The 16,256-nt window shown below is 52.9% G+C and overlaps 1 protein-coding gene across 3 annotated transcripts in view; it reads right to left on the bottom strand.

The window, feature by feature from the left end:
- The window catches only part of RNF220 (ring finger protein 220), a 272,482-nt gene that overhangs the window by 15,518 nt on the left and 240,708 nt on the right, over window positions 1-16,256 (bottom strand). Inside the window, exons 3-6 of one of the 3 annotated variants that reach the window (XM_005894180.3) lie at window positions 12,278-12,323; window positions 8,672-8,773; window positions 3,443-3,485; window positions 165-208 (exon numbers count right to left, since the gene is read on the bottom strand). In XM_005894180.3, the coding sequence (XP_005894242.1) occupies window positions 165-208; window positions 3,443-3,485; window positions 8,672-8,773; window positions 12,278-12,323 (235 nt within the window). Of the gene's footprint in view, window positions 1-86; window positions 209-3,442; window positions 3,486-3,617; window positions 3,844-8,671; window positions 8,774-12,277; window positions 12,324-16,256 lie in introns of those variants that run through there. The other 2 variants (XM_070368184.1, XM_070368183.1) reach the window with 2 other exon arrangements.

Genomic DNA, 16,256 nt, shown 5'->3' on the forward strand with positions numbered 1-16,256 from the left:
GGAGACCCCAACAGCCCAGAGATTGGAGGCAGTCAGCGGCTAGTGTCAGGGGAAGGGGGCGGGGTAGGTGGTGATGGCCCCTCTACCTTAGAAAGGCAATGCTCCACATGCCTACTCATCTCCTGCTCCGATCCTGCCAGGGGGCGGCTGCACAGGGGACATACCTGCCCTTCATCTTGCTTCCTCCGTTTCATTTTCCCAATCCGAGCTGCATGGAGAAACCAAAAACAAAGCACAGAACAGGCAGACGGTCACTGGAGCTCCCAAGGTCCCAGCGGGACTGATATCCTGACCTCCTCCCAGACATTAGCCCTCTGGCTCACGCCCAATCGCGCCCTCGTTACGCGGCACCTTCAGCTCCTCTGGGGTCTGGGCCCTGCCACAAGTGCCTGGGGAGGAGACTGGTGCTAGGCCAGCCGAGTGTCCACTCTTTGGCAACAGATGGCTCAAGCTCAACCCACAGCTGCCTACCTGCGGTGCTCAACTGAGTCCAGTGAGCAAAGATGCTCCCCTTGGCACTTACTAGGTATCTCCCCAGAAGGCCAAGAACGCAGGCTTTTTTAGAGTCAAGACACACAACTTTAGAGATCACCTCTTGGCTAGAATCCAAGGTCTCTCCAGGGGCCTGATTTGGCCAGCTGTTCACTTATCAGTTAAAACCATTTTGTTCCTGGGCCAGCAGGCCCGAGGTACAGCCCTCAGTCTCCTATATAGAATCACCCCAGGGAGGATTTTTCTCAGGTCCGCTGGTCCCATTTTACAGAAGAGGAGATCGAGGCCCAGTCATAAAGGTACAGCGGGTCTAGTCAGAGAGTCCAGAACATCCTGAGAGGGTAGCCCTTACCGTGCCTACCCGAACCTGTTCCATCATTTCTAATCAGTGAAGAGGGGCTGGCAGGCCCCCGAGGCAGAGGGCTGCCTGCCATGCTGTCCCACAGGGGGCTCAATTCCAAAGTGCACACTGCAAGCCCACAGCACTGCTAATTAATGCTGAGAGATGCAATCATTTCTAATTAGCTCACTAATCCCTCTCTGCAGCCCTCCTGTCACTGAAGCAGGAAGGGGTCAAAACAAGGGACTCTGTTCCCTCTATCTCCTCCCTTGATGCAGAGCTAGCCCCTTGGAGACCAGACTGATTAGGGCGGGGGTGGAGCCAGCCAAGGAAGGAAGGGTTCCCCACTGCAAGACCAGAAAGAACTTTCTCGTGGATACTGATCCTAGTGGAAGGCTCATCAACGCAGGCTAGGGAGTGAGACACTGGTGAACAGTGATGCAGGTGACAGTTGATAAGTTACAATTTAGAGCTTCAGCTGTGTGTAAGATTTAACTGCCTTACACAAGGAAGCTCATTTTATTCTATATCTGGAAACCAGGTTGTATTAAGCATTTTTCCAGATAAAGATACTTAAAGCTCAATCAGGCAGTCGCCCAGGTAGCTAAAAAGTGGCAAAGGCAGGAGAGGAAACCATGCCTTACTCCATAGCTTCAAAGGCTCTCTTGTCCCAAGAGTGCCCCCAGCTGATCAGTATCAACAAAGACGGATCCTGTGAATGTGCTAGGGGAGCACTTGGAACCCCAGCTCCTGCCTGTTGAGGGCCTGAAGCAGGGAGTTACTCCAGAATAGAGCAGCCCTAGAAAGAGCCAAATCAACAGGAAAGCCACCATCTCACAAGGACTGAGCATGGAGTTTGGGAAGCCTTGGCCTGCAGCCTGGCCCATCTCCTCTGTTTCTGCTGCTCTCACTACAGGTGTGACCATGTTCTGGTGCCCACTTGATTTTGTGGACAAAGATCTAGACTCTTGCACCTTGACTGACCTAACCCTTGGCATCTCAGGCTCAATCCACCTTGACACTCTAGAGCCAGGGCTGGGGTGGAGAAGGGATGTCAGGTATCAGAAAGGCATTGAGCAAGTGACCCTGAGAGTTCGAGAAGGCTGTATGGAGCCATGCTCCGGTACAAAGGTGCATCCCCTAACCTGCCTAGAGCCGGAGGGAATGCCTCTCTGGTAAGAAGGAGACGATGAGAGACACTGATAAATTGAATAAAGAGGTGAATCTCACAGGACTGTCAAGGAAACTAGGACACTGGATGCGTTGCTCGCCCAAGCCACCCATGCCAGAAAACTCCTTGTGGTCCCAGTAAAGCACCCTGATGGACTGGGCATCACCTGGAAATTCTCAAATAAGCAAGGCAGGTTTGCTTATTTTCTTGCCATCCATCTTCTAAGTCCTGAACTAAGCTTACTAAAGCATGATAGGGAAAAGTGTGTTCCCTACCTGGAAGCTTCCACTATCAGGAAAAGTCAAAGTATTGCCAAGGAGGCAGCATGGCATGGTCCAAGCAGCACAGGCTTTGGAGGTAGGTGTGTGTTTATCGCTCAGTCTGTCCGACTCTTTGCAACCCCATGCACTATAATACAATCCATCAGGTTCCTCTGTCCATGGAATTCTCCAGGCAAGAATACTAGAGTGGGTTAACCGGTTCAAACCATGGCTCGGCTATATCCCAGCTGTGTGGTTTTCAAAAAACCACTTCACCTGTCCCAGCCTCAGTTTCCTCATCTACAAAACGAGTGTTAACACTCCCTCTCAGTTATGATAAAGACGCTTAACATGGGGCCGGCCTATGATAAATGCTCTCCTTTTCCCAATCTGGGGCTCAGCCTGGCAGCAGAAACCAAGTGGCAGGAACTGGGGATCTTGAACATCGATGGCCTTACCAGCTGGTCCAGAGACCCCCAAGCCCCTTACTGCCAACCCCCAGATATACCACACCCTAGTCAGCACAAAAAACTAGATCATCCAGTTTGTTCAGCAAACAGGAATGCTCCAGAGGTTTGAATCCAAAAAGGGGGGGGGGGGGCGGCTGCCAGGTAGTGCATACGCAGCGTGCTTTCAGACAAGGCCTCTAAGAGCTGTTGAGCCCACGCTGATCACCTTTGTGAAATGTGGGCTGACTGATAACTCAAAGAGCCCTGGGATGAGTTAGTTCCTGTTGCCGTGGGAACTCCAGATCTCACTGCATTGTCAAGTCTCAGCAGAGAGGCTGTATTCACACGACTGGGCACTGATTAAAAACTGGAAGAAAAACATTCTCAGCGCCCTGCCGGCTTGTACAGTGAGGTCCCAGCAGTTTGCAAATTCAAAGCGGAGCTCCCAAGTGGAATTGTGTGGCTTGTTCCTCATTCTCTGCCACTTATTGCCCCCCAGGGTTCTTCAAGGCCTAGAGAGGCTCACGCAAGAGCTGGCAACAATCACCTCCATTAAACAGATGGGGAAACTGAGGGCGGCAGCCTCAGTCGGCACATACTGAGGCGCTGTGATTGCGAGGAAACCAACGGGCCCTAACGTTGAAGAGACCCAGGCGAGCCAGGAGCTGCAGGCAGTGAGGGAGGGAGGAGGCCGGGGGTGGGGCGAAGGGAGGGGCTGTGCAAGACTCACCATTCAGTCGGGTCTGCCGGTTGGCTCGCACTCGCAAGAAGGTCTGGGAGAAAATCCCGGGCAGATGCAAAAAAGAGAAGACAGCGTCAGCGCGGCCGGGAATCCCAGCCCCCGCCCCAGCTCCGGACCCTGGTCCAGGCCTGCCCCGCCCCAAACAGCCCGTAAACAAACCTACTTCCTCCCTCCCGCCGGCCCCCCTGCTCCGCCGGCCGCTCCGGGCCCTCGGCATAGCCGCCGGGGGCTGCTCTAGCGGGCCCCGGAGGCCGCCGCGCGGTGCCGCCCCAGCCCCGGCCTCCGGCGCTCCGGGCCCCGCGGCCGCCCGGCCGGCGAGGGCGGCGATGCGGGCGGATTCCCCCCGGCTGCCCGGCGGCGGCGGCACCTCAGCTCCCAGCGGCGGCGGCGGCCATGTTGGCCTTGATCATGTGACCCGCCGCCGTCGCGCGCCGGGGGTGAAAGTTCAAGAAGTGGCGGGTGGAGGGGTGGGTCTGCCGGACCAGGACCAGGAAACAGCTGCTCGCACTCGGGCAGCAACAGGCTGAGGCCGCCCAGGGGTTCCTCCCACCGCCCGCCAAAACCAACCCGCCCCGGTTTTAGCGGCTGCGAGGTCCTCCCACCCAACTCCACGCCCCTTCCTAGCGCGGGGCTTCTTCCGTCCCGGAGCCCCGCCCGGCTCCCGCCTCCCGCGCCTCTACCCCTTTGCTGGGGAGGTGGCGTAGGACTTCCTGATCGCCGCAGGTCATGCCACCGTAAGTCCCAACTGTCCAGCCCCCAGCAGTCTGGACACTAGAGGATTCCAAACATTTCAGCTGTTTCCTGGACAACCCCTGGAGCTGCTACTGGTAACGCACACCCACGAGTTGGAACCCAGCATCCTCAAACAAGTGCTTTTCTCCAGGATTCTCAGTTCCTAACGGGATACCACCATCCACTCTGGTGTGCCCACACCAGAAACTTGAAAGTGAGTCGTCCTTGATCCCACCCTCCTTCAGTTTCTCGCGCTCAATTCTTCTCTCATCTTAGAGAGTCTACCTTTAAAGGTCTTTTAAACCTTCTTATCTCCACCTCTGTGTATCTCCTACTTATCCTTCTAGACCTGTTTGAAAAATATCATTTCCTCTCTACTTCAATCTCTACCCTCAGTATGGCTTATACAGATTTTTATCAGACCACTCCAGGGACGGGACCTCGAGTGAGTCATGAGTGAACCCAGAGCTCGGCACAGCACTTGGCATAGGCAAGACATCCCTGTGTGTTTCTTCAGTCGCTATACCTTATCTGGGATTTACTGCTGTAGTTCATAATCTTACTGAGCTCTCTAAATTTGCAGCTGTCACCCATCTGGCTTTCTGATCTCCAGCTTTTTTCTCTGTACCCTATCCTTCACACTACATGCAGTGTGATTTCCTATCATGCAAAATTGACCCTCTTTCCTTCTTCCCCTTTAAATCTTTCAGTGGTTCTCCACTGAGATTATCTGCATACAGGTCATCTCTGATCGCCTCTGCCTGCTTCTCCAGACTCCTACCATTCCTGCTCTCTCCTTTGGCCTTCCTGACACTCAGCGTTGCAGAGCTACCTGTAGCTCTCTGAGCACTCCATACTCTGCACTCTGGGCTAGATTATTCTCCATGCACCCGTATTCCCTGCTTGGTTAACTGTTGTTCATCCTACAGGAGTCTGGGTGGGAAGACTTCACATTTCCCCCAATGTTGGGTTAGTTGCTGCTTCTTTAGTTTTCACAGTCCCTTGGCTTCACTTTGAATTTGGATATTTTGATTGTTTGGACCTGTCCCTTCTCCCTGGGAGCTCATCTCCTTGCAGTCACCCAGCGCAGGGTCTGGCATGCAGAAGAAATCCGTAGGAAGGAGAGGAGGATGTTTATGAGGGAAGTTCCTGAGCCCAACTGGAGGGCTGGGAAGCAACCTAGAATTCAGGGCCAGACAGACTCAGCCTGACTTGGTTCTTCACATATATGTGTGTTTAGAAAAGTCACTTCTCTCTAGGCCCGTTTCCTTAGCAATAAATTGGGGCAGTGAATTCTAGCTTGCACAGTTGCTATGAGGGTAAAGTGAGGTAATGGTTAAAGGGTTAGGTAACCCAGCAGGGGCTAAGTAAATGGGAATCCAAAGCAGAAACCAGTCCCCTCTGATTTCAAAGCCAAGTTTGATGATTTTTTTAAACAACATAATTGAGCAACTACTACATGCCAGGCATTGTGTATAGATCATGGAATTCGAGCTTCACCTTCTACCAGTTCCCCTTGTGTTTTACATTCTAACAAAACTGAGCTGCTGGTGGGTCCCCAGATACATCATTCTGTGTTACACCTGTGTCCTTTGCACATAGTGTTGCCTTGGTCGGGAATATCTTTTCTTCCTTGTCCACCAAAGTGAACTCCTGCTCATTCTGTTCAGTCATTACCTCCTCTGTGAATCTTATTCTGATTTTTCTCTTTCCACTGTGCTCTCCTAGAAACTTATTTACACTCCCATCATAGCATTTAACTGCTAGGACGCTTCAGTCGTGTCTGACTCTGTGCGACCCCATAGACGGCAGCCCACTAGGCTCCCCGTCCCTGGGATTCTCCAGGCAAAAACACTGGAGTGGGTTGCCATTTCCTTCTCCAGTGCATGAAAGTGAAAAGGGAAAGTGAAGTCGCTCAATCGTATCCAACTCCTAGCGACCCCATGGACTGCAGCCTACCAGGCTCCTCCGTCCATGGGATTTTCCAGGCAAGAGTACTGGAGTGGGGTGCCATTGCCTCTCCGCATAGCATTTAAAGTACTTAGAAATTATCTATCTGCAAATCTAACCTCTTGAAGGCAAGGACACTGAACTGAGCATGAGTACTAGATACATGGTTGAGTAAAGGCAGGGAGTAAAGAAGGATAAGACGTTTTTGCCTTAGAGAGCACCCCCCCACCCCAATCTAATGCAAGAGTGAGTCTTATCATGATAGATAAAGTATGTTCACAACTCTTCACAGTTCCTCCTATCACAAGCTGCATTTCCTCATGCCTTGATTATGTATTAGCCCTGTGACTTGCTCTGCCAAGTGATGGGTGAGTTCTAGAGTCTAGGCCTCAAGAGGCCTTGCATCTTTGGCCTTCACCCTCTTGGCATGACACTGCCCTGAGACTGCCAAGTAAGGCAGTCAGTCTAACCTACTGGAGGATGACAGATCATATGGAAGAAAATCAACATCCCTGATCTCCCAACATGTGGTCAGGCCATTTTGGACTTTCCAGCCCAGCTAGTCCTCCAGCTGAATGAGCTTCATGAATGAGGAAAGGTCTAGTCAACCGACAGAATCATGAGAAATCAAAGTTGTCTTAAGCCACTAAATTTGGGGATGGCTTGTTATATACTTGTAGATAACCGAACGGAGAAAGCAACGGCACCCCACTCCAGTACTCTTGCCTGGAAAATCCCATGGACGGAGGAGCCTGGTGGGCTGCAGTCCATGGGGTCGCTAAGAGTCGGACACGACTGAGCGACTTCACTTTGACTTTTCACTTTCATGCATTGGAGAAGGAACTGGCAACCCACTCCAGTATTCTTGCCTGGAGAATCCCAGGGATGGGGGAGCCTGGTGGGCTGCCGTCTGTGGGGTCGCACAGAGTCTGACACGACTGAAGCAACTTAGCAGCAGTAGCAGCAGCAGATAACGGAAACATTAAATGGGTGATCACAGTATAGGGTGATCAGAGCAATGACAGGGACACGCAGGGGTCATGAGAAGAGAATGCTAGTCCAGAAAGGCTTCCTAGAGCAGAGGAGATTGGGGCAGTTTGTTGAAGAATAAATAGGAATTTGATAGGGTGGGGTAAAATAATCCCATTAAAAACAGCATGTGTAAAAACACACAGAGGCAAGAAAGCAATGGCACAGCCAAAGAGTGGTTAGCATTAATCTGGTGACCATAGACCACAGGGTTCATAGAAGGCAGTATTAGGAATGGAAGCTGGAAATACAGGTTGAATCTAAATCAATGTGTATGGCCCTGGAGGCCTTGGTGCCATTCCTTAGCACACCTAGCCTGTGTCTAGCGTGCCATATCTGTGCCTGATGGTTACTCTCCCTGGCTCAGCAAATAGTGGGGCTGATGCTGTGGCTGAAGTAGACAGAAGAGCCTCCAAAGCAGGGCTCTGTTTCCCTTGGGAGTGGAATTCTCTGGGATGGAGCCCTATCTCCCTATCCCAGAATTCCCTCAAGTTGGGTCATTGCTCCATCTCGAAGCAGGATTGTCTAGGTGAGGACTGACTGCCTTTCTTAAACTAGGGGTCACAAGAGTAGGGATCCCTCCCCAGAGCTGAAACTTTGGGCTCTGTACTTTGAGTCGCATACAGAAGCATCGAACAGAGGAGGTGCCAGTGGAAGCTGGTATACAGTCTGTACGTGGTATTTCACTCACCAAGCTCTGTACCTGATGCCAGGCTGTGTCAGTGGGGAGGAAGAGGCACCCAGAGAGAAGACCTCAAATTCCAGGAAAGGCTTCCTGAGTGCCCTCAGTGACCCTGGTTCCCTGCCCGAGATGACAGGTCCCTGCCACCTTGTTTCTTTGCATTAGTCAGGGCTGCGTTTCTCTTGTCACATCACGGCTCCCTGAGAAGCCCCACTGCCATTTAGGCACATGTTCCTTGGAGCAGGCTCTGTGTTACACCCTCTGATGGGCTCCTGCAGGTGGGGCTCTGTCTCTTCTCAGACACAAGCTTCTAGGGAAGCCCTTTCTCCTTCCCTCCACAAAGAAGGTCTGGATAAGCTGGAATGTTCCCCTTAAATCCCCTCCTGCTTTGCTGCTTGAGGATTGTATGGTTATTCCTATTCTGTTTGCCCAAGGCACTCACAGGCAGTATTCTACCCCCACCATGCCCAGCACTATGGTCTGGCAGAATTGATGGCTCAGGGGATTCTGGTTTTTGAAGTGTGAAGTCTTTAGGTGATGCTGGGCCACATCCCTGGGTCCTTGATGACACTGAACCCTAGAGGGCAGATGGCTGGGATGCTTCAGAAGAGCCTATCCAGGCCCAGATGACCTTGGCATCTCTCCCTAAAGTCTGTCTATGTAAGGCACGTTCCATGACACCTGTGCCTTCTGGTTCACTTAGGGTCATTACACACAACGGGAACCAAACACAGTTCAGTCCCCCGCCCGTCTTCTGGGGAGAGGAGGAGTTAACTGGGTTAACTCTGACAGACTCATCCAAGTGCCCAGCTTGCCCTGCTCACCTGGTATCTGTCTGAGTGGTGCAGGTCGTCGGTGGCTGACGAGTGTGGTGATGCCGTCGGAGACTCTCCTTCCCTCTTGATGGAAGCGGACAACAAGAGGGACTGAAAGAAGAAAAAGGACACATGGCCTCAGGCTGAGTGAGACCTACAGTCCATCCCCTAGGGTGTTGGGTCCTATGGCGCTTTTAGGAGAGGGGCAAAGAAAAGGAGGGCAGAGGGGTGGAGGCTACACTTGAGATTCTAAAGGCATGTGGTCAGGCCCCGGAGTCTGGTTGTGGGAGAGGATGGCTTGATCCTGGGGATGGGTGGAAGCCCCTGGAGAGGGTCCAGTCTCCTCCACCCCAACTAATCTCTGTCCCTGTGGGGCAGGCCTCCCAGGGGGCTGAGGCTATATAGGCTTTGTTTTCCCGTAGGGAGCAGAGACTCTGGGACCCTGAAGGGTTGGGGTAGAGCCACATCCCTGCCACTGTGCTTGCCCCTAATACAGGCTGGTGGCAGCCCCGCTATGGAGAAAGTAAATTAAATATTATGTATGAGTTTCCTCCATGCAGCTAGGGATGTGCGCTGGCTCCACTTCTCCCTGTGCTGTGGCGGTGATCCCAGCAAAAACCACAGCAAAAGTAATCCCCCCTGTGTCAATCCCGCATGGCCTCTTCTACATATGCCCGCAGTTTAGATTAATAAACTGTCTGCTTTAAACTTCGCGAGCTCCACAGTTCTAAATACTACATGGCACATTCAGCCTGCTCTTGCTGGCTTGTGCCAAGGCCTGTTCAGCTGCAAACTGGGGGCCTGGAGGCCTGAAAGCAATCCATACTTCCCGCGGCCCCCCCACCCTCCACCTTCTCCAGCCTGCACAGCTCTGAGCCGGAAGCATACAATTCCCTCGGAGGCCTCCCCAGCCTAGAAAACCATGCCAAATCGCCAGTGACAGCCCAAAGAAAGCAATCTGGGAAAGATGGAGCAGCCATTTATCCTTCATCTCCAACTGAGCCTTAGGATGTGACCCGCATGCGGTGGCCACGCTGCACATCCTCACGCCTGAGGGCCCTGGGAGGGGAGGGGGCAGCTGCTGGTCTGGCAGGGCTCCCTGACTCGGCCTCAGCCCAGGAGCTGGATTGGGGAGGAGGCCGGGCAGGGCCTGGGGTGGGATTCCCTGCAACTCGGAGCCCCTTCCTCACCCACCCTGGCCCAGTGGGAGGCCTAGTGAGTGCCTCAGCTCCCAGCTCAGAGAAGAGGTGGGCTTTCAGGCAATGTCCTCCTCCTCTGGTCCCAAGGAGGATGCTGAGGAGGGACGACATTGTGGGGCCCCCGCCCCTCCATCAGGAGAAAGCTTGAGCTCATTTGCTTGCGCGTGCTCGCTCTCATTCTCTCTAGGTTAGAAGCCCTGAGAGGCCTCAGAATTACACCTGGGGCAAACGGAATAAAAAAAGGTCACTGGCGCTTTTTAAACATGGACCAAAAAGCAGTAAAATGTGTTTTGAAAAAAAAAATCCCAGCATTAAATCATGACTTTTTGCCTGGCTCTTCGCCTCATTAAAAGTGGCCTTTTGGAAGGTAAAATTATCATTGTAAGCGATAAGATCTTTAAGAAAATAATTCACGGCTTCTTCACCCTTTAATATGATAGCCGCCACCGGCTAATTTTTTTCTTAATGGCAACGAGGCCATCAATCTTGTCTGAGGCCCCCTCGCCCTCTCCTCCTCCTCCCTCCCTCCTTCTCCCTGTCCTCTCAGTCTCTTGCTTGAACCTTATACCTCGTGCCTCTTCCATCCATGACCTGCTTCCCTAAAGCCTGGGTCAAGGCGCAAGACAGACCCTAAAATCCTCAGCTTTGGGGGCATGAACTTACATCTAGAAGTGAGTAAGTGGTGGCCATTGCCTCCGAATCTGATTATCAATAATCCAGACGGTGGTGGTTGCAGGAATCCGCACATGTTTAAGATTTCCTGTGTAAGTATTCTGATGGGCTAGGGGTAGGTGAGTGGGTGTGCATCTGTGCATGCGGGGAACCAAGTATGAATGTGGTCTGTGTGTGTGTGCTTTGAACAGAGGCCTCACTGGGGTCAAGTCCCTAGCCCTGCCAGCCGCGCTTAGGTGTCAGGTCAGTGGTTGTGCCTGACCTGGTGACCTGTCTCCATTGAAGACTGCAGGCTGGGCTAGGCTTAGCCAGTGTGACTTCTCCCCCCACATCTTTTACCTTTAGGGCTGGGAGGGCTTTGGTTTCTTGGCCAGGGCCTGCATCTGTCCAGACCTGGGCTAGGCCCCCTGCCCCTCCTCTGTCTACCTTGCTGTGTTGAGTGCATGGAGGTGGAGTCCACTCCTTTAGACAGGCCTGCAGGGGAGACGGGCCAACCCCCTGGAAGTAATATTTTCACTCTGGCTCCTTTTCCCAAAAGTGCCCTCTCAGAGGTCACCTGTGCCTATAAGACCTCTAAATACGACAGCCTCCTTCTCCAGCCCTCCTGTTTGACATGTGACCACCCCAGACAGTTTGAGATTTTTTTTCCCTTAGGGCCCCAGGACACCATGCTCTCCTGTGCCCCTCCTTACTCATCACTGTTCCTCTTCTGCTCCTTCTGTGGCTCTGGGGCCTTCTCTTGACCCCGCCCCCACAGGAGTCCCAGACTCTGTTCTTGGCTTCTGCTCTAATTGCTCCACACACACTCACTGACTGATTTCATCCATTCTGAGGCATTCCCTGGTGGACCAGTGGTTTGGACTCTGCACTTTGACTGCCAAGGGTGCAGGTTCATCCCCTGGTTGGGGAACTAAGATCCTACAAGCCCTGTGGCATAGCCAGAAAGTAAGTTTCATCCACTCATTCCTCACTCCCTATAGAAAGGGCTGAGGATTCCTGCCTTTACAAGTCATTGTGAGAATTTATTAAGATAGGATGCCACCTGACTGAGGGGTGGGGGAAAGAGGACACTCGGTAAGGGTTTAGTCTTCCTCCCCAGGTCCCCACTCCTTCAAAACATCATCCCCCTTGAGGACACAGTACCGTCTCCCTCTGTGGCCACCTATGAGAGTTCTCGGTTCGAGTCATGCCATCCTGCTGAGGCCTCTGACCCCTCTTTTGAGCCACTGTCCTTCACTCTTCCTTTCTCCATCTGATGCTTTCAAGCTTCCCTTTCATAGTGTCTGTTCAGAGAGTCAGATGGTCTCAAATGAGCCCCACATCCTCTCTGGTTCCCTGCTGCCCTCAGGACAAAGCTCATGCACTCATCCCATGGGCTGGCTTTGTAAGGCCCCGTACCAGCTGTCTTGACCTGCATGTCTATATTTTTCTTTACCTGGTGCAGCTCACCTTCCTCCTTCTGAGTCTCTCCAGACTTACAGTGTCTGGGTCCCCCACTCCCCCGGTTCATTCTTGGCTTTGACCCCATCTTGACTGGAAGAGGAGGGAGTCAGATGAGCATACTCCAGCTCCCACTCAGACTGCATGCATGTGCTCGAGTGCACAGGGCAGCCCGAGACCCCAGGCTGACGATCAAACCCTGACGACAGCTGGGGATCCAAGAGGAGCTCCTTTTTTTCAGGAACCAGTTCTGGGTGGGCCTATGTTAGGATGGATAGGAAAAAAAACACAATTGTCCACCTACCTTGGGGGTGCCTGGAGCCATGGCATCCTTCAGAAGGGAGTTCTTGCTGCCAAGAAAGAAGAGGACAGGGTGACCATTCCACTTGCTGCCCAGGGCATGCAAGAGAACAGCAAGAAGACCCCAGGGGGAGAAGACAGCCAGCGTTGCCCGGCTCGGCTCAGCCTCCATCGGGGGTTAGGGGCCAGAGTTGGCTCCCGGGCGGGGGGGACAGACACGAGGCGTGGCAGGCTGTCTTGTGGATCTGAGGGAAGGGGCTTCACCTGACCCATGCTGTCAGTCCTGAGGATTGTGCCTGTCCTGCCCTCCCTCCATCCCCTGTCCCCAGCCTGCACTCAGCTCCTATGGGAGGGGGGTGATGGAACTGCCATGGCTCTTGTCACTTCTCCCTCCAACATGCTGCAAACTGCGTTAGGCCAGGAATGATCTCCTCCTGATTCAATTTGTCAGCCCCAGGCCCTCCGGCATCGGGTGCGGCGGGCGGGCGGGAGCTGGGCCCTGAAATATGGTGGGTGGCTCGGAGCAGGCGGGGGCTGGGGTGGGGGAGGTGATGGATGGGCTGTGGGGGAGGCGAGGACTGTGTTTAATAACAAAATTGGTATGCAAGGCCACATCCCAGCGCTAAGCATGAGTGATCCAGAGCCACAAAGTATTACAAATCCCCGCTAAACAGATGCTGACAATGGAACAAGACGTATCAAATCAGATCCACTTCAGAAACATTAATATCCCTGTTCCTGTCCCTCCCGCCCTGCTGCCCCCTCTATGCTCACCACATCTGTGCTCACACATTCACGCACGTGCTAGCACATGCACACAAACACACGCACACACAGGCGCCGGCTGGAACACGGCAGGAGGCAGAAACAGCGCATTCCCATAGGGTTCCCATGCACATACAAGCAGTACAGGTAGAGCACACCCGAGAGATCCATACAGCACAGAAGACACAGCCAGGGCAGACACCTGGGCGCACGCAGGCTGTGTGGACACGGAACACCCACGGGGACAGGCATGACACACCTAATATGTGAGCAAAGGCATAGGCAGAGCTGGATAAAGTAGAGGTTCTCCATCCAGGGCCATTTGCCCCCCAGAGGACAACTGGCAACACTTGGAGACATTTTTGATCATCATAGCTGGGAGCGGGCAGTTTTCTCCTGGCATGTAGTGGGTACAGGGGATTAACCATCCTAGAGCGTACTGGATAGCCCCTCACAACAAAAAACTACCCAGCCCAAATGTTAATGGTGCTGAGGTTGAGAAACCCTGGTGTAAAGGCAGATATGCACATATCCATTGTCTCTATAATTCTGTCAACGTGTGGTCACACCGAGGTTCAGGCATGCACACAGAGGCACAGGCACAGTCATGTTCCCAGGGCCGTGTCCTTAAAGACATTCACAACTGTCACCCAGGCCCGGATGAAGAGCTGCTCACATGCCCACCTTCACACAAGCATGCACAGGTACAGACACCCACGTGTGCTGCCACACGCCCAACACTCAGGCAGCCACAAATGCAGCCGTACGTGGACACACCCACAGAAGCAGACACGTACGTCAGTGAAGGGGCCGGTAGCTTGGCAGCAGGCTGAGACTAAGATCTGAGTGTAAAAATAGCTCGTGGTGGGGGTAGGGGGGGCTGTGGGTTTGATTTCCGGTCAGGGAACTAAGATCCTGCATGGCACATGATGTGGCCAAAATATTAAAAAAAAACCAACAAAAACCAGCTGTCTGCCTGTCTGATCACACAGTGGGGGCATCACAGACAGGAATAGACCACCAAACTGGGTTCCGTTCAGTGGCATTTTGTTCATAAGTGGTCCCCATGTTCCTGCTCCTGATCCGGGCACAAGGGATACAGAGAGGAAACTGAGCTGCCATTGAGGAACAACTAGATGTGAGTCTGTTACTTTTATCTTTCCTTCATTCCGCTAACAAATGCTGTTGTCGCCCTGCTACCAGCCCCATTCCTGGACCTACAGCGAGAGAAATGAGGCATCTACTATATGACACTGTTCCCACCAGGCCCCTGGACTGAGGTCTGAGTGTTTTCTGAGCAGAATCAGGGTGAAATGGAAGAGGCAAGACTGAACAATTGTTGTGCACCCACCACATGTGACAGGCATGGGCTTCAAGCGTGTCATCTCTTTGATCTTCACAAAAACTTTAGAGTTGACTGGTGGGCTGGGTGACACCTCACTGCTCACACAGCCCAGGCAGGGTCTGGGATTTGCGTTCCTATCTGAGTCCAGAGTGCTGCTTTTCTGTTGGCCCCACTGCCTCCTAAAGACACTCAGGATGGAGGGCTGAGCTCTGAGTTCTTTTACTCTCTCCACTTTGGGAGGGCCCTGCTGACTCTGAGCTTTCGTTTACTCTGCCGGTGAACAGACATGAAGACATTCAGGGCCAGGATGTCCAGCCTCTCCCTTGGCCAGTCCTCTGGATCTTTTCCTGCAATCCTCTTCACCTTCCCTCCAGTTGGACTGGTCAGACTCCTTCCCTCTCCCAGAGCGAGTACCCCCCTCCCCCCGCCCTCCCTACCTTTCCTCCAACAACCTGATTACCTCCAAGTGTGCTTGCTTCCCCCAGAGAGAGGAGTCTGGCGAGGGGCCCACCTTGGAGAGGAGAACTCTGAGCCCCGAGCCGCTGGCAGCCAGGCTCCCGCCCAGCCCATCCACTCGGCTCTGCCTTCGTCCCTCCCAGTTTCCACAGCCCGCCCCCAACGATTTCCTCCCTTCTCAGTCACTCGCTGCCTAGTGATCCATGGGTTTTAAATTATAACTGGGACCCAGGAAACGCGTTCCTAAGTACAATATTCATGGGCTGGGCTGACACTTTTAATTAAGGTGATTTACACTGAATTATCCTTGGAAATAAAGAAATGGTGTGCTGCCCGGGAATAAACCATCATCACCAGCCGCCTTTGTAAGTTACACTTCGTTTTAATCTATTTGGGGAATTGTTTATCTAGTTCATTACCCAACCAAACACCGAGGCCGGCCTTAAATAAGGCTTAAGTGGGGCTGGGGGCACTGCCATCTCCACACCCCGCCTCTCCTCTAGAGTCACCCAGCCTCCCTCTGGCTCCTTCCAGGCCCTTTAAAACACTGACTAAACCAGATCTCAGAGTGGCTGAGGAAGCCTCCAGAAAAAGGTCTCTGAGCTCAGGGCCCTCTAAGCCAAGCCTCAGTTTCAGTTCTGTGGATCTCTGAAAGAGTCCACGGTTCTTTCCTATTTCTGGGTAGAAACTCCTGTCTGAGGGCCACAGAGAAGTTTGGGGACCACTGTCCAACCTGCCCATCAATCTCCAGCTCCCATCTATGTTCCTGCCAGTCTGTCTGACTGTCCACGTCCACACTATCACCATCCCAGAGAAAGCTCAGGGCACCCAGAGCTCTGTCTACTGTCTCCTCCTTCCCTCAGATACCTGCTTCTCTACTATTGACACCGTTCCTGTGAGTCAAGTCAGAAAGCGAAGTCAGTAAGTGCCCCACAAGTAATCAGCTAAGTTCTCTTGCTTAGTCCCCCACCAGTCTCTCACCATTCTTTCTTCTCTGTTCCCACTGCCACTGCCATTGTCCTAGGTGAGCCTCATCATCTGTCCCCTGGACCCTGCCTAACTTCCTCACTTGCTTCCTTGCTTCTACCCCCAAATTCTGCTCCATGCCACCTCCAGAGCGATTCTCCTACAGCTCAGCTCTCTGATTAAGCTTCTCCAGCTCACAGATATTCTAATTCCCCAACTCAAAGGTGACCCTCCGGCACTGAAGGCTCTCCACTATCTGTCCCCAATCTAACTTTGCTGTTCTTGGTCCAGCTAGCTGAATCCTGGGGTCAGTTGGAATGCCTGTGCAGGACTGAAAGGGGTAAAGAGAGGATGAGGTGAGGGAGTGTGTGGGGGCATTGCCTCTGATCTCGAATGTACAAGTGTTTTGAGAAGTGTGAGTGCTTTGCCAGCAGAAGTTCTGACTCTTCTT

This window comes from Bos mutus, chromosome 3, assembly GCF_027580195.1.
Source record: "Bos mutus isolate GX-2022 chromosome 3, NWIPB_WYAK_1.1, whole genome shotgun sequence".
NCBI classification, from domain to species: Eukaryota; Metazoa; Chordata; class Mammalia; order Artiodactyla; family Bovidae; genus Bos; species Bos mutus.